Here is a 25475-nt window from a genome sequence, read left to right as displayed (position 1 = left end):
GTGTCTGTACTACTCAAGCTCTTAAAAAAACTACAACTCCCAGCGTCCCAAAATAGTGTTGCTACTACTTTCGCAGCCCACAAGGTTGGGCAAAAGAGAGGCTGGGGGCGTCGGGACAAAGGAATAAGCCAATCCCTTGCTCAGTTTGTAACCGGGAGGCCTGACAGCATTCACTATAGGTGCTTCCTGTTAGCAGACAGAAATGCAGACCAATGAAAAGAGACATTGAGTCTAGCGACTTTAGCTATTGGTTGTAGTATTGCTGGGCTTTTGTAACACTCTGACAAGGAACCAGCTGCTGCCTGAAGCACACACTGAACAAACAGAATAACTGGGGTCAGGTAAGCACATTAGCGCTGGGGCGAGGAAGGGCCCTTACAATAATAATAATAATAAGATGCCGGTTTAGCATGTATATATGTGGAAGGTAGATTTCTGTGCTTCCTGTGCTTCTTCTACAACTACCACCGTCCTTATGGGTCTGATAATTACAGTGTATAGGAGATGCCATTGTGAGATTATCAGAATGTCTCTCTTCAATTATTTGTTGTTTCCTGTTCCTGATTTTACTATTGTCAATATATTTAATATATTTAACGCTTATAAGCTTATGCCTTGTATTAACCTTAACATTAGGAAAGTGACCCAACCTATTGTGCTTTGGAGGTTCATCAGCATATACTGCATATAATAACATTGTATATATATATATATATATATATATATATATATTTTTTTTTTTATTCAAATACAGTTAGTGGAGCTGCAAATAGCATTGCATAGCGCTGTTTATTTTTTATTATGTGCCTCGTGATGTCAAATGATCTGGCTGTACTGTTGATAAGTGGTGCCATGGTTTGGATTGCTGAGAACACGTGAGGGTAACTGCAATTACCCAATTTGCCAGTATTAAAGGCCCATGGATTGAGTTTGTATAGAAAATAATACAGTGTTTTTCTTTTAATTTGAAAAAGCAGTGTTTCTTTATCTTTTTTTGTTATAAAGGGATAATGCGTATGGTTTTATTATTACCTTTGTTACATCTACATAAAATGAGCAGTGCTAGTAAACAGAGAGAGAACTCCCTTTAGGCTGATGGCACACAAGGCATTATCTCTGTAAGCAAATGTAATTCTTTAAAAGAAAGCGCCCTCTGCCTTGCCTGCCACTAGGGTTGCCACCTGGCCGGTATTTTACTGGCATGGCCGGTAAAAATGATGGCTGATCCCAATGGTATTAATAGGGAATAAAGATGAATATATAGGAAAGCCGGTATTTTTCCCCAGAAAAGGTGGCAACTCTACCTGCCACTTGTTTTTGACTTCAGTGGAAACCACTTGACAACATTAATACACTTTAGTAAACCCCGTTGTGCCGTTGACTTATTCATTTAATGCCTGTGATAGATAGTATTTTGTACGATTAAGGAGTTTTACCTGCAAGTGCTTACCCAACCCTAAGGGTATATGCTGTCATTGCTGTGGAAGCTAGGAAAGGTCAGGCCAGTGTGAGCTTCAACTACCGCATGGCAAGTTTTTCAAAAACAAAACCACATCTGACTGCCCAGCTCTAGATGCATCCTTTGCCTGGTTCTGCTTCATCTCTGCTGCAGGATTGGTCATCATGGCCAAAATTATTTTATTAATGCTGCTGGTTTCGGCTTGTCACATTCCCTGGGCTCCTGTTCTATTTGCCCAATTCTCTCCATGTTGGGAACGCTTCACAAGATGTTCTGACATCTCTTGCAAAGTGCAAATAAGAGAGGTGTTTGCAGTTGGCTCTGTGTCACACTAAGGGGCAGATTTACTAAGCTCGAGTGAATAGTTCGAATACAAAAATATTCGAATTTCAAAGTAATTTTTTGGGTACTTCGACCATCGAATTGGTCAAATCGTTCGTAGTAAAAATCGTTCGACCATTCGATAATCGAAGTACTGTCTCTTTCAAAAAAAAAATCGACTTCATTCTTCACCAAATTAAAGCTACCCAAGTGCAATGTTAGCCTATGGGGACCTTCCACAGCACTTTTCTAAGTTTTTTTGATCAAATAAAAATCCTTCCCTCGTTCGATTAGAAGAATTTTATCGTTTGATCGAACAATTTTTATTCGATCGTTCGATCGAACCTTTTGCGCTAAAATCCTTCAAATTCGATATTCGAGGATTTTACTTCGAGGGTCGAATTCAAGGGTTTTTTAACCCTCGAAATTCGACCCTTAGTAAATCTGCCCCTTATTAATCTTCTTCCTAGTTTTATGTACTAAGTGTATATGGTATAGGTGTCTTCAAACCTCAGCAGTTAGGCTAACACTGAATAGCTATACATACTGCTTTTAGTAAAATGTTAAATAAGGGGCGTAATGCTCAAGATGTGTCTTATAAAAAATATCCCTATCTGCCAGTTCGCTCAAAAAGACAGAATCTGCGTGTACCGAAACCAAAGTAGAATAGGTTGGGTGTAGTGAGTCATGCAATATGAGAAGACACTGTTTCTTCCCACCACCCAATGCATACATTAGCATATGCTGGGGCATAGACTGCACCCATAGCCAACCCTTGCATTCTCAAATAGAATTTGGTAATAAAAACAAAGAAGGTGGGTGAGGCAGAATTGGAGTAAACCAATATGGAATTCTTTTTATTGGTCAGCCTAGTATTTTTCTGTATCAAATAAGATGTGTGGCTACAAGTCAACAAGTAAGTCCATCGGGGGATGAATCTCATAAAGTGTGCTTAAAATGACTGATATCTCTGATGTATGTAGGTTAAGTCACTACGAAATCATGTAGTTTATGATGAAAGAAAGATTCTATTCCACATAGACCACTATTACCAGAGACAATACTGTCGGTCTGCTTTGAGGTTTGGATGTACTTTTTTGAACTTCAGACAAGGTGTAGAGTTGGTGTAATAGCCATAATATATATTATACCATGCCTTAAACTTAATTTTGGTAACTAAACAAGCAGTGTGGTAAGAGCCTGGCATGCACATTAAACCCTGCCCCACGAACCCACCATACATATGCTTGTTTTGTTACAGTGGAGGTTACAGTGGAGAAAGGTTCTGGGGAATAGGGAGGCTCTCTGGTTGGTTACAGGTGCCCAGATTTATATATTGCCCAAGTCTGAAAATTATCTTTCTATTTTCCGAGGGAGCAAACTTTGAGGCTATTTTCATTATAGCATAATAAAGGTTACATGTTATTGGTTAAATGACATGAACTTGTTAGAGGGAAGGTCCAATACTGATCTTCTTTAGGGAGCATTGTTTTTCTCTTTTTAGCCTGTGTATATGGTTACAGGGTAATGGAAACCAAGTAATTTTTATACATGTAGTGACTACACAAAGAAATGCAAGCAGAGTAATTATATTTAATGTATGCAAGTAAATGAAAGAAAAAAACTATCTAGAGCACAACAATGAAACAGGAAATAAGTACAAAAATAGTGACTCACTTGTAACAGTCCAGTCCCCGCAACTAGAATACATTTCTTACCGTTTAATGGTGTTTTCTGTCTTGCTTCAGGAAACTTTTTCTGGTGAGTGCTGTAACTCATTGCTCAGATCTGTAGTTTATATTAACTTGTTGCTGCAGCTCAGCTTGTCTTTCATGTTCCTTTAGTTTTATCAGGAACTAATTAACCTGTGGAAAGGAACCCAGGCAAGCACAGGCAGAACATACACTATCCTAGCATTGGCTAGAATCAAGCCTAGAGACCCAGTGCTGCAAGGCAGCAGTACTAACCACTTTTGTATTTTATTATGGGAATTTAGTAGCATTATCCAGAAAAAAACTGTGTTCTAAGGATTTTGGAAATTGATCTTTTAAAAAATGAACTTCACATTTCAGCTCACTGTGTTACTTTTTGGTTACTTAAATAATGTGACTGCAAACCATTTGATGTTTTATATTCAAAAACCACCTAAAAAAGTAATTTAAAAATTGCTCGTTTCTTTTCCTTGTAAAATTTTATAAGTTTATTTGCAGGAGAATTTTTAATGCTATAAATGAAAGCAGGTAACTTCCTGTCTTTTTCCACTCTAGTGCTGTATATGAAACAGGTCATATCAAGAGGACTTTTCTTCCAGTTTCCCTGGCTAGACAAATCCCCTTATTGTCCAGTATTCCACACCTTATCCCATTCCTTCATTACTTTTTTTACCTTAAAGGGATACTGTCATTGGAAAACATGTTTTTTTCAAAACGCATGAATGAATAGTGCTACTCCAGCAGACTTCTGCACTGAAATCCATTTCTCAAAAGAGCAAACAGATTTTTTTTATATTCAATTGAAATCTGACATGGGGCTAGACATTTTGTCAATTTCCCAGCTGCCCCTGGTCATGTGACTTGTGCCTGCACTTTAGGAGAGAAATGCTTTCTGGCAGGCTGCTGTTTTTCCTTCTCAATGTAACTGAATGTGTCTCAGTGGGACATGGGTTTTTACTATGGAGTGTTGTTCTTAGATCTACCAGGCAGCTGTTATCTTGTGTTAGGGAGTTGTTATCTGGTTACCTTCCCATTGTTCTTTTGTTTGGCTTCTGGGGGGGGGGAGGAAGGGGGGTGATATCACTCCAACTTGCAGTAAAGAGTGATTGAAGTTTATCAGAGCACAAGTCACATGACTTGGGGCATCTGGGAAATTGACAATATGTCTAGCCCCATGTCAGATTTCAAAATTGAATAAAAACAAAATCTGCTCTTTTGAGAAATGGATTTCAGTGCAGAATTCTGCTGGAGTAGCACTATTAACTGATTTATTTTGAAAAAAAAAATGTTTTTCCCATGACAGTATCCCTTTAAGTTATATTTACAGACTGGAGAATTTGAGTAATCATATACTTGTCAACATTGCCAGACAGTCTTAAAAGCAACTCCTAGATTCCTAGCAATAGGCAATAGATGATGAAATTGTAGTTTCACAACATCTCGGAGCTGCATGAGCTAAACATCTAAGAAAACCTAGATTCAAATTAGTAAAGCAATATCAATACTGCACCCTGAATGTCTTACAAGGGAAATTGTTACCTGTTTATTATATAGTTAAAATGTAAATTAAAAATAAAAAGTAGCCACCGAAAAGCTGTCAAACAATGTTCATCATAAGCAAAAGAAGAAATGACATTGCATGCTAATGGGAATTATGCATTATTTCATCATGTGATTTTAAATGCACCACGTTTCATGGGCAAAGTCAGGTGCCCTTGCAGGAGCTGCCATGTATAAAACTGTAATTGCCTAAAGGGAGAATATATCCCCCTTTTGGACAGCTCATTCACTTGGGCTTATGTAGAAAAAGTGCATAAACACTATCTGAACTTTAAAAAATAAATGTGACCATTTAGTGTAATGCAAACCCTACCTTTCAAACCCTTGTGAAGTGATGGACTCTGGGATTATAAATCCCCTTGTATTCCATAGTGTGTGGTGCAAAGATTCTCTGAGGGACTTCAAATCCCAGAATCTAACACTTCACAATGGAACAAGGTGGGGGAGGGGATGCATTGCACCATGAGCCTAAAGGTGGCCATAGACGCACAGATAATATCGTACGAAACAAATTTTCGGACGATATCGGTTGTGTGTATGGTGGAAAAAGAATCGACCGATATCGGCAGAAGACTTGGATATCGGTTGGCTTGTCGATCGGGCTGGATGGAAAATTTTGATCGGGTGCCTTTGAAGGGACCCAAACATCACCCATTGTTAGTGGTGAATCGTCAGGTAGAATTCTATTGTTTCTACCTGTATATCTACCTGTTTATCTGACGATTCAGCTCTACACGTGTGTGTTGAAACGAAGTATCTTTCTTGGAAACATCTATGGCCACCTTTAGGTGGGTTTGGACTGGTTGCACACAGAGATACGATAGGCCCCCATACACGGGCTGATAAAAGATGCCGACAGACCGAGTCGGCAGCTTATTGGCCCTTGTGTGGGGCTATCCAACGGGCTTCCCCGATCAAGATCTAGCCGAAAGTCAGGCAGATCTCGATCGGGCAGGTTAAAAAATCCAGTCGAATCGCGGGCGCATCTGTCTGCCCGTAACGGATCCATTCTGTTCCGATCGTTGGCCCTAGGGCCCACGATCGGATCAGCCAGATATCGAGGAGAGATCCGCTCGTTGGCGATATCGCCAAAAGAGCGGATCTTTATGTCTATGGCCACCTTATCATGGATCCTGGAATCTCTGGAATCAGGTTTGTTTGTGTGAAATTAACATAGCTTTCACTAAATAGCAGGGAGTATAGTGCAACACTGTAATTTGCAGGCGATAGTGTAATAAATATTACACACAGCAAATCAACTTGTTTTTTCCAAGAGTTCCAGTTTAATGGTGGGCATGCACTTCCAGAAGCACATTGTGTACCAGTATGGACACAAGGGATACCTCGGAAGATGACTAAACATGGCAGTGCAACCCTTTGCACTACCCCAGACTGGTGCACCGGTATGTGGGTAGAAAAGGTCAGCTAATTTAGTCACTGAAAAGATGCCTTATAATTTTCCAATTATAAGTTACTGAGGAGTTCCGTGACCACATAAAAGCACATGGCAAAAGGCAAAGTGCTTTTATACAGGTCATGGAACTCCGAGGTGACGTCTAATATCCTCATATTTTGCCACAGGGGGTACTTTATTTATTATAATACACAAGTGTCAGTGAGTCATGTGACAGAAATGACTTCACTAAGCTCTGATTATTACCAGACATCACTAAGCACTGTTTATAATGATATAATTTACAGGATTTTCATGTATTATATAGCAATATTTTTTTTTTTTGTCTGATAATCCATTTTTTTTTTTTTTTGCAAAGAAGTGGACATGATGATAGAATTATAGTGATGAAATTTGTTCCATATTAGTGGTATGGTTTTTGTATTTTTGACTTAGCAAAATTTAGTTTCAAGCCAAAGTAGGGGTTGCTATATTTTCTGGAAATAGTTACCAATTTTTCTATATCAGTTGTCTTTTCTATCAACTAAGTATCATTTCCTTTGCAAAATGTACTTGTCTGTACACTGACTGGGAATATTTTGTACCCTTCACTAATTGCTGCTTTCTGTTGTAAATGGGCCCATCTGATTAAAATGAACTCATTATCAGCGTTTATATCAAACCACTTTCATATAATTATTCTCTTGTGAATGTGCTGATGCCCGGAACTAGGAAACATTTGCTAACAATGGCAAAGCCTTGCATTTCTAAGATCTGCTGCCATAAGTACGTTTACTTATGTTGCACCAAATATATCCATTTTCATGGAAATTATAAATGTTATTGCCAAGCCTTAAAGGGGTTGTTCACCTTCAAATTAGCTTTTATTTTTTGTGTTTTTTGAGTTATTTAGCTTTTTATTGGGCAGCTATCCAGTTTGAAATTTGATATCTGGTTGCTAGGGTCTAAATAATCCTAGCAATTATGCAGTGATTTGAATAAGAGACTGGCATATGAATAGGAGAAAGGGCTGAATATAAAGATGAGTAATAAAAAGTAGCAATAACAATAAATTTGTAGACTTTTAGAGTGTTTGTTGTTTAAATGGGGCCAGTAAAAGCTGGAGAGAGCCAGACTAATAAGGCAATTAATTAAAAAACTATAAAAATAAATAATGAAGACCAATTGAAAAGTTGCTTAGAATTGGCCATTCTGTAACATGCTAAAAGTTAACTTGACGGTGAACAACCCCTTTAAAGGCCTGCGGAACAGCCACAGAATGTGCTGATCAGTATCCCCAATAGATGAACTTCTAATACTAACTGGATGTTGTAAGTACATATGATATTTGCTCTCTTGGCAACTATGTATTATTTTCTGAAACTCTATATGCATCAGTGGCTTATTATGAATTAAGAAGTGGTTACCAAAGGCTTACCATAAGCAGTCCATTTGGTTCTCAGGAGCCTAAAACACTCCAGCAGCAATACAAAGCAGATTCATCCAAGGTCCAGTTTTTTCCTTAGCTCAGTTTCAGCTACAAATAGTGTCTGTTCTACATACGGCTTTGGCTGCTTTAAAATGTTTTCATCCTACTTTCAAAAGCTTATCAGCGAATGCCATCCTGCATCCCGGCTGTGACATACTGTGAAAGCACTGACCGTTCTGTTGAACTGATGAAACGAAGTGACCAAAACAAAAGATATAATAAGCAATTTGTAATCATCTTGATGACAGCGAATCGCTTTAGAAGTAGAGATAATGGCTTGTCGGTTTACTTTTGGAATTTGAGTAAATTCAAAAGTTTCAGATGTTCATCTATTTTTGATAGATGTACTGCTCTTCTTTGGTTTATTGATGTGAAAAGATACAAAGAATGATTTGAACTTTTATTGTTATGGAGATAAAATTCCTTTGTCATTTATTCATAAGTTCCAATTAGCACTCTCTATGTCTCTGATTTAATATGAGGTTTATATGCACAGTATCTCATTTGAGGCTGTTATTTATGTATGTAGTAAACATGAAGCAAAATGCTGTTATTTTCCATATAATTTATTTAATTTAATAATAAATTTCTGTCACAGTTATGAGACTCATATTTGCAAGACATTTTTGTGGAGGGTTTAAAACCCCTCAAATATGATTCTGTGCAACCAACCTTTTTAAATTCAGAGGTTGCGTAAGGGACTCCTGTAGGGCTCAAGTTGTAGTCTACATATAGGAGATGGAATACCAAGCAGGTGTAGAACTAGGAGGTCTAGCAAAGACTAACCAAACACTACCCAGTATATCTATCTGTTTGTCTATGCAATTTGTAGTTTTTTTAGGCTCTCCACTGGGTATTGCCGTTTCCTCCAAAACGGAAAAAACATACAGTTACGTTAATTTGCTTCTGATGAAATAGACCCTAGCAGTGGTATGACTAGAGGTGTAGAAGCTCCAGTACAAAGTTTGCACCAGGGTCCCAGCTCTCGGGCAATCACCACTGTACACCTTGTGGGTTCTTAGCAGACTTTTACCTGCAGTAGAACACTCGGTTCTTGTGTAGTCACACCCCCTGCTTCCCTGGTAGTGAATGTCAATTCCATAATAAAAAAAATATATGAAAGGATTTTCCTTTTATCATCTAGTGCTCACATTATTATTAATAGTTCCCTTCTGTGCCAAAGAATTGAAAAAGCTATGGGGCTCTTTTCCAGTCCTGTATCTCACAGCCAACTTCCCAGACCGCCGCAGGAACACTTTATCAGGGAACACATCTTATGGAGGAACTGGCACACAAAATGGTGTCAACTGTCAAGGGATATTCTGTTGCTATCTAAAAATAATCTTACAATATTTAACTCCAAAGTGGGATAGGAAATATGAACATCGGACATCCATAGTAAGTGAAACAAAACGATCATTCCATTCTATGTTGTCCATAATCTTTAAAACTGTTATCCCTTCAATTGAAGGTCACACATTTACCCCACACTGATAGCGCCTGCACTTTATCTCAGATTGGCTGAAGTTGTGCTGAAAATGTTCATGTCATCTCCTGTGCTCACCATCATAATGACCCAACTCATAATTCTTTAAAGGGATTCTGTCTTGATTTTTATGATTATACTGTTTACACTGCAAATAATTCACTCAACCATGTAAAATTGAATTACTAAACCAGCAAGTGTATTTTTTTTTTTAGTTGTAATATTGGTGTGTAGGCAGCCTTCTCAGGTAATTTTGCCTGGTCATGTGCTTTCAGAAAGAGCCAGCACTTTAGGATGGAACTGCTTTATGGCAGGCTGTTGTTTCTCCTACTCAATGTAACTGAATGTGTTGCAGTAGGACCTTGATTTTACTAATGAGTGCTGTTCTTAGATCTACCAGGCAGCTGTTATCTTGTGTTAGGAAGCTGCTATCTGGTTACCTTCCCATTGTTCTGTTGTTAGGCTGCTGGTGGGGAAAGGAGGGGCGTGATATCACTCCAATTTGCAGTAAAGAGTGACTGACATTTATCAGAGCACAAGTCACATGACTGAGGGTAGCTGGGAAACTGACAATATGTCTAGCCCCATGTCAGATTTCAAAATGAAATTTAATAAAATCAGTTTGCTCTTTGGATGGATTTCAGTGCACAATTCTGCTAGAGCAGCACTATTAACTGATGTGTTTTGGAAAAAAACGTTTTTTTCCCATGGCAGTATCCTTTTTATGCAAAGTTTGTTTCATCTATTGACACAGGAAACCTGGAGCTACCAGGGTTCGCCTGTGTCAATAGGCACGCTGCAAGCAAGTCACAATAGGGGCAGGACAGAAGGATTGGGGCTCTGTTTGATACAAGTACCTTTTAATAAATGGTTCTTTTTGCCAACTGACTGCGACAAACTTGTGTGACCACAACTGCCCTTAGCGTTCAGTGTTTTAAATGGTTTATTTATAATTATTGTACATTTGCACGTAGTTATAAGACTGACACAGCAGACATGAGGAAAAACAGTGGACAGAGAGTGTTCCATCTATACCTATAGTACAGCACAGCACATCCTGTTATTATTGGGTACTACTGCTTTTCGCAGGCAAATATTTCCATTGTCTTTCCCGTGGGATCATTCCAATTGTTTTCATGTATCATCACTTCCCAGAGGAGAAGAGTGGACATTAATCTGGGTTGAATCAGTTGTATTATCCAGGAAGAACCAGAGGCAGTCTTGTTTTTCAAAGTTGTTTAAAACTTTAGTGGCCAGCCAGTAGCTTCTCATGCAAGGAAATGTGTGTTTAAATAGGTTATATATATATATATATATATATATATAACCTATGTGTGTGTGTGTGTGTGCACTCAACCCATTATCAATATATTTAAGACAGAGACATTTTGTGTATACTGCTACTGAAAAATGCCTTACCCTTTAAACAAAACAGGGATTGTTTGTCCATAAATTGCAATATATTTAAGCTGGCCAACTACGTCAAAGTCATCCCATATCTGGCCAGTCCTATGCTCAATTTTCATCTGATTCATTAATAATTCTATTGCTTCAATATACATTTTACAAAGGGACTAGTTTACCTGCAACTTACTAGCTGCTTTCAAAGTAAAACTCCCAAACTTGGCTGCCCTTTTATTAGACACCAGTGGGATCACCTGACTATAGCTGGGAAGGGTGGGAGCTACAACATGGAGCTGGTCACTGCTCCTGTATAACTATAACAAACAAGGGAAAGTTGTGCTCACCACTCATTTTTAAAACCATTAGGTGGGGGTGCAATGAGTGATCCCACTGGTGTCTAATAAAAGGGCAGCCAAATTTGGGAGTTTTACTTTGAAAGCAGCTAGTATTAACCTATTGACACTGAGTATCCCTGGAGCTATGGCACCTCTGGACAAGGCAGCAGCACAAGAGTTCCCTCAGTGCCCTGCCTCAATAGACGGAGTGCACTTTGCCACTCTTGTGATGAACCCTGAAAATAACACCAACTGGACTTGGAAAGCTTTCAGCACAATTGCGTCTGATTAAGGCCAAAGTGTATACGTGATTGAGTTAATTTTCATGCATTGGTTGAAATTGTAGAAAACAGTAACATCGCTGGAATTCTGGGGAAATAACGATGGCATTTGCACTCGAAATTGCACTTTGCTTACTGCAGTTGTGGGTGTAAATAGTAGAGTGTGTGAGTTCCAATGCAGATAGTGAAGTAATACAACTAGACAGTGTCTTTATTTATTTACGGACATTCAAATACCATCGTAACAACCACTTTCTAGTCAAAATAGTGAGCTCTTTGTAAGCACTTTAAAGTAACAGTAACAACAAAAAATTAAAGTGTTTTAAAGTAATTAATATGATGTACTGTTGCCCTATACTGGTAAAACTAATGTATTCAGAAACACTACTATAGCTTATATAGATGAGCAGCTGTGCATCCACATGGGCAGCCATTCAGTTTGAAAAAAGGAGAAAAGCACAGGTTATATAGTAGATAACAGAAATTTCCCATTGTATACTACAGAGCTTATCTGTTATTTGCTATATAAAACCTTAGCATTTTTTCTCATTGCAGCTTTGAATGGCTGCCCCCATGGCTACAAATGAATTGCTTTAAAATACTTTCATTTCTTGGTGTTACTGTTCCTTAATGTAGATTAGAAGTCAGCACTCACCCTTAGGGTATATTGGATGCAGGTGCAGGTCTGAGGTGGCCACTTCCACCTGTTCTGTAAACAAATTCGATGAACAGACCACACGTGAGATATATTCTTAAAAGGCCTTTATTCCAAAAGGGCTTATTTCAGGACAGACAAACAGCAGCGACGTTGCAGGCTCACAATCGTCTTTTTTCAAGCTGCTGTTTGTCTGTCCTGAAATAAGCCCTTTTGGAATAAAGGTCTTTTAAGAATATATCTCACGTGTGGTGCTGTCTGTTCATCGAATTTGGTTACTGTTCCTTAAAGCAATTATAATGATCAGTGACATTTTGTGTGGTTTTAACAAAACAAATTAAGTAACCAAGCAATAATCAAAGTGAGCATAAAACAAGGTGGTCATTCTGCATCAGCTAGGTCTTATCCATGCAGACATTTTGGGGTAGTTTGTTTCCAGATTACTGTCCAAGCCCTTCCTCTGAAGAACACAAATCATGGCAAGGTTGAGAGCCAGAAAGAGTGCAAGAGATTAAATATGTGTCAAGCTTCTCCCCACCACTATTTGCTCAGATCTGGCAGATACCACTGGGATCCTTGTACACCCACATTCAGTCTGGATAACACAGCAGTTGTCTTTAAGAACGTATTGTGACCAAAAATCTATTCCTCCAAGGTGGAAACTGACCCAGGAGACTCAGCTACACATGCAAGAGGGGTCATTTACAACTGAAAATGCAATTTAGGATGCAAATCATCATCCCTTCTCATTGTAGTAAATGAGCCTTAGTATGCGAGTGCTATGAATGTGTTTTCTGAATCTACAGATGCTGGATATGTATGTATGGATTATTCTTTTAATTTGAATGACGTCTGTATACAAAATAATCTGAGGGTTTTCTTTCAGGCTTCCTCATAAAACAAAGCCTTGGTCTGGAGGATGCAGTTATCATGCTCTTTGTTACAGTTGTGCATGAGCCAACTGAATGAATGTGATTGCAAGTTGTTTCCTGTTTCTGATTGCTTGAAGCTTTTATTTTTCATTTTAGCAGTTTTGACCAGAAGAATACAGTTTTATATTCTAGAATTCAAAATAATGCCTAAACAATGCCATGTTTTACTTATAAATTGATAATTTGGTACATACATAGTGTATTTTTCCTACATACATAGCAATCAATATATCCGTTTTACAGATAAAAACCAAAATGGGTCTCTCCAAATAATTCTTTGCATAACTGTTAATATGTTCTTGTATATTCTTTCTAAATGCCTTAGGTCCATATTTTCATGCAGTTTATGAGGGGCAACTTCTTCTAAAATTATGTTTATATCAGTCGATAACAATTGCCTAGAACCCTTGCTTGGCTTACTAAATGAGCAAATTGCTTTTTGTTCAGTTCTGGTGCAGCTGGTTAATTTTAAAAACCTAGGATGATTCCTGGGACTAGAACTTCCTGGGACAGAGATTTAGGGATTTAGTAACAGTTGGCAATGGACATGTGCCTGTCACAGCTGGGTGACTAACTGGCTTCAGTTATGTTGTGCAAAGGATCCAATCATGGAAAAAAATATATGAAAAGTTTTACCCTAAATGTATCTACATACAGGTACACACATATAAATGATATATAAAGGCTATTTGGCTATTAAAGGTTTTTTTATATTTGATAAACATTTTGTCTAAAAGTCCCATGTGAACATTCGCTATTCTGACAAATGTGCACAAAGGATGGATTAAAGGGGACATAGCATGTTGCAGAATGGACTTTTCAACTAAAGAAACTGTAACTGTGTTTAGATGGGCAATTTAATGCCAGCAGACTTAGTAGCTAACTCTGCTGGCCGGATCACCATCCAGAATCAACAACCTCAAATTCCTATAAGGTAGCACAGGCAACTTCGGGCGACTATAGAAAACGCATCGCTGTGTGTGCATTAGTGCAGGCGACTTTTCATTGTAGCCTATGGGAAAAAACGCTGAGGCAGTTCGGGGAGATAGTCGCTCAGAAGACGAGGCGATTGGTCGCCTGGCGACAAAATCTCCCTGAATCTCCTCGTGTGAACTAATCCTTACAGTAAAGAAAACGTCTGTTCCAGATTAGTCATTATTGCCCAAGGTACTTCATGACACAGTCCTTTTCTTGTTGTATTTCTTTGTTTTGCTGGTTACAAAAACTGCTTAGTTTAGATTTTTTTTTGTGTGTGTGTGTTCTTCATAAGTTCCTTTTTTATGTTCACTTTAGGAGAACAAGATAACTTTTTCTTCTGATTCGGAATGAAAGCCAATGCAGATATGAAGATATCTATACATATTAAAAGTTCCAGACCTCCAGACTGACCAGATTTTTTCCATACTGCTGTTTGCTGAAGCTGTGGGGTAAGTCACATGAATTGAGGAAATCTAGGCTTGTCTCTGAGATTTTTTTGTCTTGCATTTTAGGCAAGTGTTGCACTAAAGTTTTGGGCTTGTCAAACTTGAACTAAGTTTGAAATCTAAATTGTGTATGTATGTATATAAATATATAGCTAGATATAGATATTGAATAGATAGATAGATATAGAGGTGTGTATATATATATATATATATATATATATATATATATATATATATATATATATATAAAAATAAATAAATAGACAAAAAATCTATTTTGTTTGCCTACCCCTTATCTGGGCCCCCTGCACACGATCACTGTCCCCCCCCTGTTTGTCACATGCTCATGGGGTGGGGGCAAGGCTTCAGATTATTGTGTAGGCTACGAAAACTGACATTTTTGAAGTGAAGCATGGCTTCTTTCCCAGTACTGCTACTAGTTTTGTAGCAGTCAAAACAACTGGTATGCAGTCTGAACTATGTCCTTACGGCCTCGAAATGAAATGCAGAGATTTGCCACAGTTCTGCAAGGCAAGAAATTTAGCACAGTGCATCAATGACTGTAATCCGAATTATTTCCTTATGCAAATAAAAAATATATTTTTTTAAACATTGCATCCCAGTTCAAAACAATGTGACAGAACAGTGGTTCCTATGTAAACATGGCTAACCCCATATTCGCATATGTAGATTATTTTTTATTACTTTAAAGGGGTTGGTCACCTTAGAGATAACTTTTGGTATGATGTAGAGAGGGATATTCTGAGACAATTTGCAATTGGATTTAATTTTTTATTATTTGTGATTTTTGTTTATTTGTCTAAATTAACCTAGCAACCATGCATTGCTTTGAACAAGTCACGAATATATGAGAGGGTAGGATAGAAGATGAGCAATTAAAAATAGCAATAACAATGCATTTGTAGCCTTACAGAGTATTTTTTTTTTAGATGGGGTCAATGACCCCATTTTAAACCTGGATGAGTCAGAAGAAAAAGGCTATCAAATGCTGTGACTGAGCAGTTTGAATCAAGTTAGAAACCAATCACACAAATTCACAAATGATGATGGTACAGTGAAAGGTGTGCAGAAGTCACTGTGTTTGGAGAAAAACACTTTGTGAATATTTGGGTTATTTCTCTAGGATATGGCTTTGCTAGTATTTTAATATTAGTGTCCTTTTAAGGGAACTGTAAGTTTATGTTCCATCTGCTTAGCTATAAACAGACCATATTCTTGACAGAAGCTGTTTTTGCATTCGGTGTTTGGCTTCCTTTAGTGTGTAGTCTTGCAAAATAGATTCATCTGTTTCTCCGTCTGTGTTCACAATTCATTGGTTAGCTTTCCATACAGATTAGTCATACAGGGAATTGTGAAATTCTGCAACATTTCAATTTATTGTCACAAAAATAATATCAATTGCCACAAGATTGTTTCTAGGGTAATAGTGACTAAGGTGATCCATTAACTTGGCTTGGCATGGTTCAGTTATCTGCAGTTAATACAATACCATACCCCTTTTATTCAGATGATGAAGCATTTTTATTCTAGGTGAAGTGGAAAGTTCCATGATGGCAAAGTCCCCCATCTACTGGGCACTAATGATATTTGAGAACAATATAAACAAACAATAAACCATGGCCATTTCTGGGATTCATATATGAGATATTCATCTCATATTCATCTGGTAACTGCAACTGCATTTTTTCAATACTAACAATAAATTGCCAACTGATTTTTCCTGGTACAGGTATGGGATCTGTTATCCAGAATGCTCAAAACCTGGGGTTTTCCAGATAATGGATCTCTACATAGATCTTCATACCTTAAGTCTACTAGAAAATCATGTAAACTTTAAATAAACCCAATAGGCTGGTTTTGCTTCCAATAATTATTATATCTTAGTGTGGATCAAGTACAAGCAACTGTTTTATTATTACAGAGAAAAGGCAAATATTTTTAAAATTTGGATTATTTTGATAAAATGGAGTCTATGGGAGACGACCTTTCTGGTCCCTTACCTGTATCACATTTCAGCAGTAAAATTCTAGAATTGTAGAAGCGAGGGGAAGGTTCATTGAACTGTTCTGGTAGTTGCTTGATTTTAATTAAAACACAATTATTCTTGCAGATTAATGCTTGGAATAGTCGTATTTGCATAGCCATAGCCATCGCTTTCTACTTTTATTGTGCAGAATAGTTATTGATGGCATGGCAAATCAGGGTAAGACACTCACTTGCTGCAGGGACATTAAATGCATAGCAATGATAAAGCACATGTTGAATGCCAGAAAAAGTTTATATGCTGTCTAAGCAACCCTTAACCAGCACTCTTTGCTAATGTATTTAATACCTTTTGTGGCATCCGTGTGCTGGTTCCACTAAAGGCTGGCAAAGAAAGCATTGTGTACATAATGTCAGTAATTTCAAACATATATAGTTATCGGACCTGTTATCCAGAATGCTCGGGACCTGGGCTTTCCAGATAAGGGATCTTTCTGTAATTTGGATCTTCATACTTCAAGTCTAATAGAAAATCATGTAAGCATTAAATAAACCCAATAGGCTGATTTTTGCTTCCAATAAGGAGCAAAAATCAGCCTATTGATGTCTTAGTTTGGATCAAGTACAAGTTATTATTACAGAGAAAAAGGAAATCATTGTAAAAAATTTTGATTATTTGGATAAAATCTATGTCTTAAGTCTATGGGAGAGGGCCTTTCCGTAATTCAATAATGGGTTTCCGGATAATGGATCCCATACCTGTACTACCAGTGTAGAATAGAGAATTGAGACTATCCACTGAGAAAGGTTTAATGCACAAATATATTTTTCCATTGGTTACATGTTTTATACGTTACAATTTTGATAAAATATATAAATCTTATATTATGCTAATGTTTTCCAAGTAACACGTTTTTATTTCTTCCGCACAGTCACCAACCACCGAAGCCATGATCACAGTGACCGAACTCAGGTTTCTGGCAGACGCTCAAACGTCTTATCACATTTTAAAGCCATGGTGGGATGTCTTTTGGTATTACATCACCATGGTTATGTTGATGATTGCAGTGTTAGCAGGCGCACTGCAACTCACCCAAAGCAGAATGCTGTGCCTTCCCTGTAAAGCCGAAGTGGAGAATCATTGTGCATATCCTTTGGAACCGGTCCTTAGACATGTTAATTTATCAACTGCTTCTGCAGGTCAGGCAGTTCCATCCATAGGCATTCAGAATGATCTTCACCGCCAACAGTATGCTTACATTGATGCCGTATGTTACGAGAAACAGCTTCACTGGTTTGCCAAATTTTTCCCCTACCTTGTGTTTCTGCACTCAATAGTCTTTGCAGTTTGCAGCAACTTCTGGCTTCACTATCCAAGCACAAGTTCTAGACTGGAGCATTTTGTAGCAATTCTTTATAAATGTTTTGATTCCCCATGGACAACACGGGCTTTGTCCGAAGCAGTTGCACAGCAAACAATAAAAACACAGCATCGTAAAAGATCCCAGCTTAGGACTTCTTCTGGTGCTGAAGATGCAGAGGCACGCAGGCAATCGCTGCAGCCTGCAATTGAGTCATCAGCAGTAGAAGATGATGCTTCAGGTGTCCTAGACAAAAGAGAAGGTGAACAAGCCAAGGCTTTGTTTGAGAGAGTGCGTAGGTTCAGGTTCCATGTTGAACAAAAAGATATTATATACAGATTGTATATGAAACAAATTGTCGTGAAAGTAATTGCACTAATTGTGATTATTGCATATGTGTCTTATTATTTGATGAATATAACATTTGAAATTGACTGCATTGTTGACATTGAAGCATTTACAGGTTACAGAAGATACCAATGCGTTTATTCACTTGCAGTAATTTTCAAAGTGTTGGCTACATTTTACGTTCTTCTTGTGTTCTTGTACGGTTACGCCTGCTTTTATAGTCTGTGGTGGATGCTTAGAAGTTCTCTCAAGCAATATTCCTTTGAAGCAGTACGAGAGAAAAGCAAGTACAGCGACATCCCTGATGTACAAAATGACTTTGCCTTCATCCTTCACCTAGCAGATCAATATGATCCCTTGTACGCCAAACGGTTTTCAATATTTTTATCAGAAGTGAGTGAGAACAAATTGAAGCAAATTAATCTCAACAATGAATGGACAGTAGATATGCTGAGGAATAAGTTACGACGAACTGCTAAGGACAAAATGGAACTTCATATGTTCATGTTGAGTGGGTTGCCAGACAATGTCTTTGAACTTAACGAGATTGAGGTACTGATCTTGGAACTTATACCAGATGCCAAACTGACACCTATGATAACCCAACTGGTAAACCTTAAGGAACTTCATATTTACCATTCCACACTTACTGTAGATTTGCAGGCACTTAGCTTTCTTGCAGAGAACCTGGAAACCCTGCATTTGAAATTTACTACAACGGAAAAGATCCCATCCTGGCTCTTTCTTTTGAAAAAATTGAAGGAGCTGTACTTAGCAGGATCTCTTGATAATTACAGTTATTTTTACATTGAAGGCCTTCAGGACTTGAAGAATCTGAAATCTCTCTATTTGAAGAGCAGCCTTCCCAGGATCCCTCCTGTAGTCACAGATTTGTTACCATCGCTGGAGAAGCTGTCCATTAATAATGAAGGAAACCGGCTGATAGTCTTAATCAGTTTGAAAAAAATGACAAACCTTACTTGCCTGGAAATGCTCAACTGTGACTTAGAACGCATTCCACATTCCATTTTTAGTCTCCGAGAACTGCAGGAGATTGATTTTAGAGGAAATAACTTTAAGACGATCGAGGAAATAATTAGCTTTCAGCATCTGCAGAAACTGACCTGTCTGAAGCTGTGGCACAATTCTATTGCTTACATTCCAATTCAGATCGGAGTTCTAGCAAACCTAGAACAGCTTTACCTAAATCACAATAACATTGAAGTGGTGCCTCTTCAACTCTTCCTGTGTAACAAGCTCCGGGTTCTGGACTTAAGCTATAACAATTTATCCTTTATCCCAGAAGAAATCCAGCTATTGAAGAACCTTCAGTATTTTGCTGTGACAAAAAACAGTGTAAGTGCTGTGTCAGAACCAGCATATAAAAAATGGGTTTCTTGTAAAGACTCTCTTCTGAAAATAAACAGTAGTACTCTGTTAACCATGTTGTGCCCTTGCAGTATGGGACCTGTTATCCAGAATGCTTGGAACCCAGGGTTTCTGGATAAGGTCTTTCTGTAATTTGGAAAACCATACTTGACTACAGAATTGTGTTGCCTCCAATAAGGTTTAATTGTATCTTAGTTAGCCCCAAGTACAAACACTATTTTGTTATTACAGAGAAAGGGAAAATATGTTTTAAATTTTTGATTAATTTGATTAAAAGGATTCTACGGGAGATGGCCGTTCTATAATCTGGAGCTTTTTGTATAACGAATTTCCAGATAACAGATCCCATACTTGGATTGCATATTTATTTTTTGGATAATGAGTTCTCAAATAACCGATCCCATGCCTGGATTGCACATTTATAAATGTTATTTAGTATTTTTAAGTATAAAAACATGCTGCAGATTAATTAAAAACTTTACAGTGGTTGTTAAATTATACCATATTCTTTAGCCAGCTAATAGTTGGCAGAGGTTACTGGAGGCAATTTAAAAAATGTGATTGTTCTCCCCTGCTTAGTATAAACATAGTGCTAAATATGTACTGCTTATGTTGAAGATTGTGTAGCTGCAGCACATCCTCTGCTGATGGAGAAATTGCATATTTTTCATACCATTTTGGATTAGGTCATTTAATTGAATGATCTTTTGTTTGCCAGGGTTTCCCAGACAAGACTTTTTTGGAATAATTGCCTGTGCCTGCCTGATCTTAACTGATGAAATGCAGAGCTTTCCAACTGTAATTATGTTGATCTGCTCCTGTATGATGTACCACAGAAATCTATGACATGCTTTGTGCGTTTCATGCCAGTGCTATAAATGGGGCACTTATACAGATCCTGCTCTCTGAAGAAAGTCCTGCGCCATAGTAAAGGCTGTATGCATTGAACATTTTTTTTTGCACTTCTAGTTTGCATTTGTCAAGCCAACTCCAGTTCTACTGACTTATATAAAGTTAGCTTTTAGTAATGTGCTATGACATGCGGACCAAGGATGCAGTGTACTGTGTCATATCAGAAGTAATTTCAATATGTATCATTTGGATCAGAATCATTATAAACTTTAAGACAAGTATTGGGTGTTAAATAGTTGAAACGCATATCCAGACATATCTGAATGCTAAATTGGCCCAAAAAAGCAGAATTGCTGCACATAATAAGATCATCTATGGATTTCCTCCAAAGACTCCAGATATAGTAAGAGATATGCGCCTCCAGGTAAATCAGCCACCTGGTTCCACTGTAACCCTTTCATCCTTCTGCTGGTTAACTTTTCACTAAGGATGCAGCATGCTAAACCTTGGGATAGGAATGTGAGAGATCTGGTAATAATGAATGCAGTAGCAAAAAATAGTTATAAAGTAAAAAACTATTTATAAGAACATGATAGCCTGATGCTTTTCATGCCAAGTAGGCACTTACTCATATGCCTATAAGTGCCCGCTTAGCACCAAATGCATCAGGCTACCATGTCCTTTTAAATAGTTTTTTACATTATAACCATTTTTGCTACTGCATTCATTATTGCTAATGCTTTTTACATATAATGCAAATGATTTATACATATGGTCTGCAGACTCCTCCTGAATATAAAAAAGATTATCTACAAAATAGCAGCAGACACAGGAAACTTTCCTTTTTGGCTCTTTCAGCAGACACTTTATTTACCTTATGCAAGTTAAAGGGAAGAGCTTTTGATATGAATCATCACAAAAGTGGTGTAAAGGTGATACCGTTATTGGCTAACCAAGATGATAATCACAGCAAGCTTTCAGAACATTGCAGTTCCTTCTTCAAAGCTGAAGCCAATAAAGGTATCATCTTTACACCACTTTTGTGATGTTTCATATCAAAAGCTCTTCCCTATAACTTTCTCAACGGGCTAACATGGTGCAAAAAACGTTATCTGGATCTACCTTATGCACAATCTTAATAGTACTTATAGAAAAGGGGAGAAAGTAGTGTCCAAACATTCCTGATGATGTCTTTGGCTTTCTTTTTTGCAGATTGAAACACTGCCTGATGGACTGTTTAAATGCAGCAAACTTCAGTATTTATTACTGGGAAAAAACAGCCTGATGAGCATTACCCCACAAGTTGGAGACCTGATGAACCTCATAAAGATCGAGCTTATTGGGAACCAAATTGAATCCCTCCCTCCTGAAATGGAATCTTGCCAGTCTCTTAAACCAAACTGCATTATTGTGGAAACTCATGTGTTACGTACTCTTCCATCACTTGCAAAGGAAAATACCAAACCGTCACAGAGAGAGAAGATGCAATGAAGGATATTTGGTCTCGTTATTTAAAGGTACAAAGTGGTGGTCAAACTGGACTCTTGCTAATATTATTTCCTGGTGGTTTTTGGACTTCTGGATATACAACCTTGTAGTGATATATCTACATCAAGGCTTAATGGATCATTCTAGCAAATGGGCATATTTCCAACATTTTGGCAGAATTTCCTGCCCTGGAGTGTGCACATTTGTTCATTTAAAGAAATAAATAATTGCCAAGCCTTGGTATATACTGAAATTAGAAGTGTAAAAACAGTTTTGGGTACGGTTGTAGGATAACACAAAAAATTACACTTTGCACACTGCACTTAAAGTTGTTAATGACCCCTAATATTTGCTTTTTAGCCTTCTCAAATGACCCTTGAAGAGGATGTACTAGCAATAAGCAAATACTTCTTGAAAAAGGTGATTATGGATGTACTAAGGCAATTCAGGGACTAATGACAGAACTATAGATCTGGATGGGAAAATTAGAATAAAGGCCAGTATATTCATAACAAACACCCAAAAATTCCCTTGGTCATCCCAGCAGCATCATGGGCAATGCACAAGTTCCTACACCAGAAACATTAATACTAAGGGACAGATTTATCAATGGTCGAATAGTAAATTAAAATGATTGAGTTTCAAAATTCACTCGTTCTAATTTTAATCCCCCTATTTGAATGTAAATTTGAATGTGAGATTTATCTCGACCATGAAAACAGTCCTAATTTGAATATTCGCAACCTAAGTGTAAGGGCACACGGGCACATTCAGGGAGATGAGAAGCCCCGGTAACAAATCTCCTCTTCTTAGGGGCAACAATTTCTCCCCAACTGCCTTCCCCTACCTGCCTGCTGGCTATAATAAATAAATTGCCAGCATAATGGCACTCGCGGCGCTTCGTTTTCCAAGGTCGTCCAACGTTTCCTCGTGAGGTAACTTCGTGTGGCTTCGAAAAAACGAAATGCCTCGAGTGCCATCCCACTGGCGATTTATCATTATAGCCGGCAGGAAGGCGGTTTGGGGAGATCTCCCTGAATCTGCCCGTGTGCCCTTACCCTAAAACCTGGCGAGATCATTTACAAGTCAATAGCAGAGGTCCGTTGAGCCATTTGGAGATGTTAATAGCCTTCCTGACATTCGAGTTTTTTTTCCAGAGAAAAACTTGAGTAGTGCGAATCGAAGACTTTACGATTTTTCAGACCGGAACCATTCGATTGAATATTAGACATTCAAATTTTTTCTTAAATAGCCTCCCATTTAAATGGTGAGTATATTCGAATTAAAAAACATTAACATAAATCGTAAATTCGACCTTTGATAAATGGGCCTTTTATTGCTTCATTAATAATCACTCTGCCCTGTATGTTCCCATTTCTATACCCTGAGGGTATAAGGAGGAGGTTTTCTTCTCACTGCCAGTGCATACCTTATGCATTTCTTGTCTTTTTGTGAAAACTGTCTGTTCTTCTAAACTTTAATATTGTGAAACGAGAGAGCACAAAAGGGATTTCATTTACAGAAAGCTTTTTGAGGAAATGCAGGACCTGCTGTATGTGTAGCTCTTTTACTTGATTTATATGAGAATTTGGTACTTTAGCCTTACTTGCTAAGAGTAATGATTCTATTGCTTTAAGTGTATTGTGTATATCTGCTAATTTTCATAATTAAATTATTATAATTTATAAGCGAGTCCCAAGTTTGTATTGACAAAGTTTCAACTGTTTTAAATTATATTTCATCTTGCATTTGGGAAATATATCATTTGCTAGGGAATTTTTACCCAGCCTACTTAACTTAAGATGTTTATGGTAAATAAAACAGGATGACTGGGGAACTGGCAGCTATGCTCTCAATCTCAGCAAGGCACCCCCGCTCCAGGTGTAGGATATATGCAAATCAACAAAAGAGCTGAGAGAAAGCAAACGAAGAGGCAGAACTTGCTGCTAAGTGCTCTTTATTGCACACAACATGTTTCGGGCCCAAAGCCCTTTATCAAGTGTACAAATCATTATGTGAACAAACTTTTTAAGGTGTAAAACAGGAAGTGAGATCATAAAACATCATATGTCAATCAAAAAGTGGCATAGTGCTCATGTCGTCATAATTTAAGTTAATAAAAATATATATAATAGCCTTTTTGCATCATTATTATAGTTCAACCGTGATACAGTGCTGATGTCATCACAATATGTGCTCATAAAATCAATAAAAATGTAAAAATAGTACAAAAATAGTCCAAATGGTCTTTTGACTTCATTCCAAGGTTACGAAGTTTACATGAGTATTGCACAAAGGTTGTATCTACATAGTGTTTCACTAAAGTGCTGATATGCTAATGAACACAAAAGGAACTGCCCATTTCTAGGCCTACCACTAAAACAACAAGATCACATGTCTATTTTACATAGAAGGATTACCCAATATTCTTACCACTAGTTGTACATATAATGTAACTATCTTGGGCTCAGTAATTCTGTTATCTGCAAGGAAAAAAATTCAAGTATAAGTTTCAAGGGAGAATAAATTACAAATGTATCAAAAAGAACGTCTCGATGGGCTGTAAAAAAGTTAAAAAGTTATCAATCATCGTTTACACAAAATAGAGATAAGGGATGCAACAATGTAGTTATAGGAAACATTTGACACTCCAGCTATCATTCATGCCTTTTGGATAGAGAGTATCCAATTTTTTAATCCAGTATGCCTCCCTCTGTGACAATTTTTTCCTCTGATTGCCTCCTCTTTGCATTGGGTTAACAACTTCAAGTATAGCCCATCTTAACTGGGACTGATTATGGTTGGCAGTATTAAAGTGTCTAGATACTGTCGTGTTGGTCGCTGCTCCTTTTTTAAAATTCCTTATATTCCCTTTATGCTCCTTTATGCGGGTTTTAACTGCTCTTATGGTTTGACCAATGTATGCAAGCCCACAGGGACATTTTAGCATATAGATCACATAGCTTGTGTCACATGTAGCAAAGTGATTTAGCTTAACAGGAGTACCGTTTGCTGGATGTCGCAAGGTTTCTCCTTTGATGATAGCGGAGCAGCAATTGCAATTTAGACAGGCAAATGTTCCCGCTTTAGGTTGACCCAAAAATCTCTGGGTACCCAGTATACGGGGCGGGTTAACTTCCGATGGGCACAATATATCTCGAAGACACCTTCCTTTGTTGTAGCTAAATATTGGAGGTTTTGTCAGGGAACTCCTTAGTGTTTTTTCCTGTAATACCAATGGCCAATATTTGTGGATTATACGTTCTATATCTTTGCTCTTGGTACTGTATTGGCTTACAAATGGAAAGACATCCCTTCTGTCTCTAGCTTTATATGTCAAAAGTTCTTTCCTAGGTATTGTGCCTACTTCCCTGACGCAGTTTTCAATATTTTTAGGTTTATAACCTCGTTCGATAAATCTATGTTTAAGGGTATTTACTACAAGGGAATAGTTGGCCTCTTCAGAAGTAATCCTACGTGCCCTTATAAACTGGCCCTTAGGGATTGCTCTCATTACTTTAGGGGCATGGAAACTAGAAGCATGTAAGATATTATTTTTCTCAGTGGGTTTACGGTACAGAT

At 37.7% G+C, this 25475-nt stretch overlaps 1 protein-coding gene across 1 annotated transcript; it reads left to right on the top strand.

The window, feature by feature from the left end:
• The first annotated feature begins 117 nt into the window (after window positions 1–117).
• Window positions 118–23578, top strand: lrrc8b.L (leucine rich repeat containing 8 VRAC subunit B L homeolog). The gene is made up of 4 exons (XM_018258591.2): window positions 118–341; window positions 14321–14454; window positions 17388–19520; window positions 21618–23578. Exons 3-4 carry the CDS (start codon window positions 17406–17408, stop codon window positions 21894–21896), a joined length of 2394 nt encoding a protein of 797 aa, XP_018114080.1. The 5' UTR covers window positions 118–341; window positions 14321–14454; window positions 17388–17405; the 3' UTR covers window positions 21897–23578.
• Window positions 23579–25475: the final 1897 nt, after the last annotated feature.

The sequence above is a fragment of the Xenopus laevis genome, chromosome 4L (assembly GCF_017654675.1).
Source record: "Xenopus laevis strain J_2021 chromosome 4L, Xenopus_laevis_v10.1, whole genome shotgun sequence".
In the NCBI taxonomy this organism is placed as follows: Eukaryota; Metazoa; Chordata; class Amphibia; order Anura; family Pipidae; genus Xenopus; species Xenopus laevis.
This window is presented reverse-complemented; position numbering and strand designations above follow the sequence as displayed.

What these genes read in the sequence shown, in the direction of transcription:
- lrrc8b.L (XM_018258591.2), top strand. Translation starts at nt 17,406, where the DNA reads ATGATCACAGTGACCGAACTCAGGTTTCTGGCAGACGCTCAAACGTCT. An exon ending in TTGCTGTGACAAAAAACAGT is followed by an intron (nt 19,521 to 21,617) that starts GTAAGTGCTGTG and finishes TCTTTTTTGCAG; the next exon opens with ATTGAAACACTGCCTGATGG.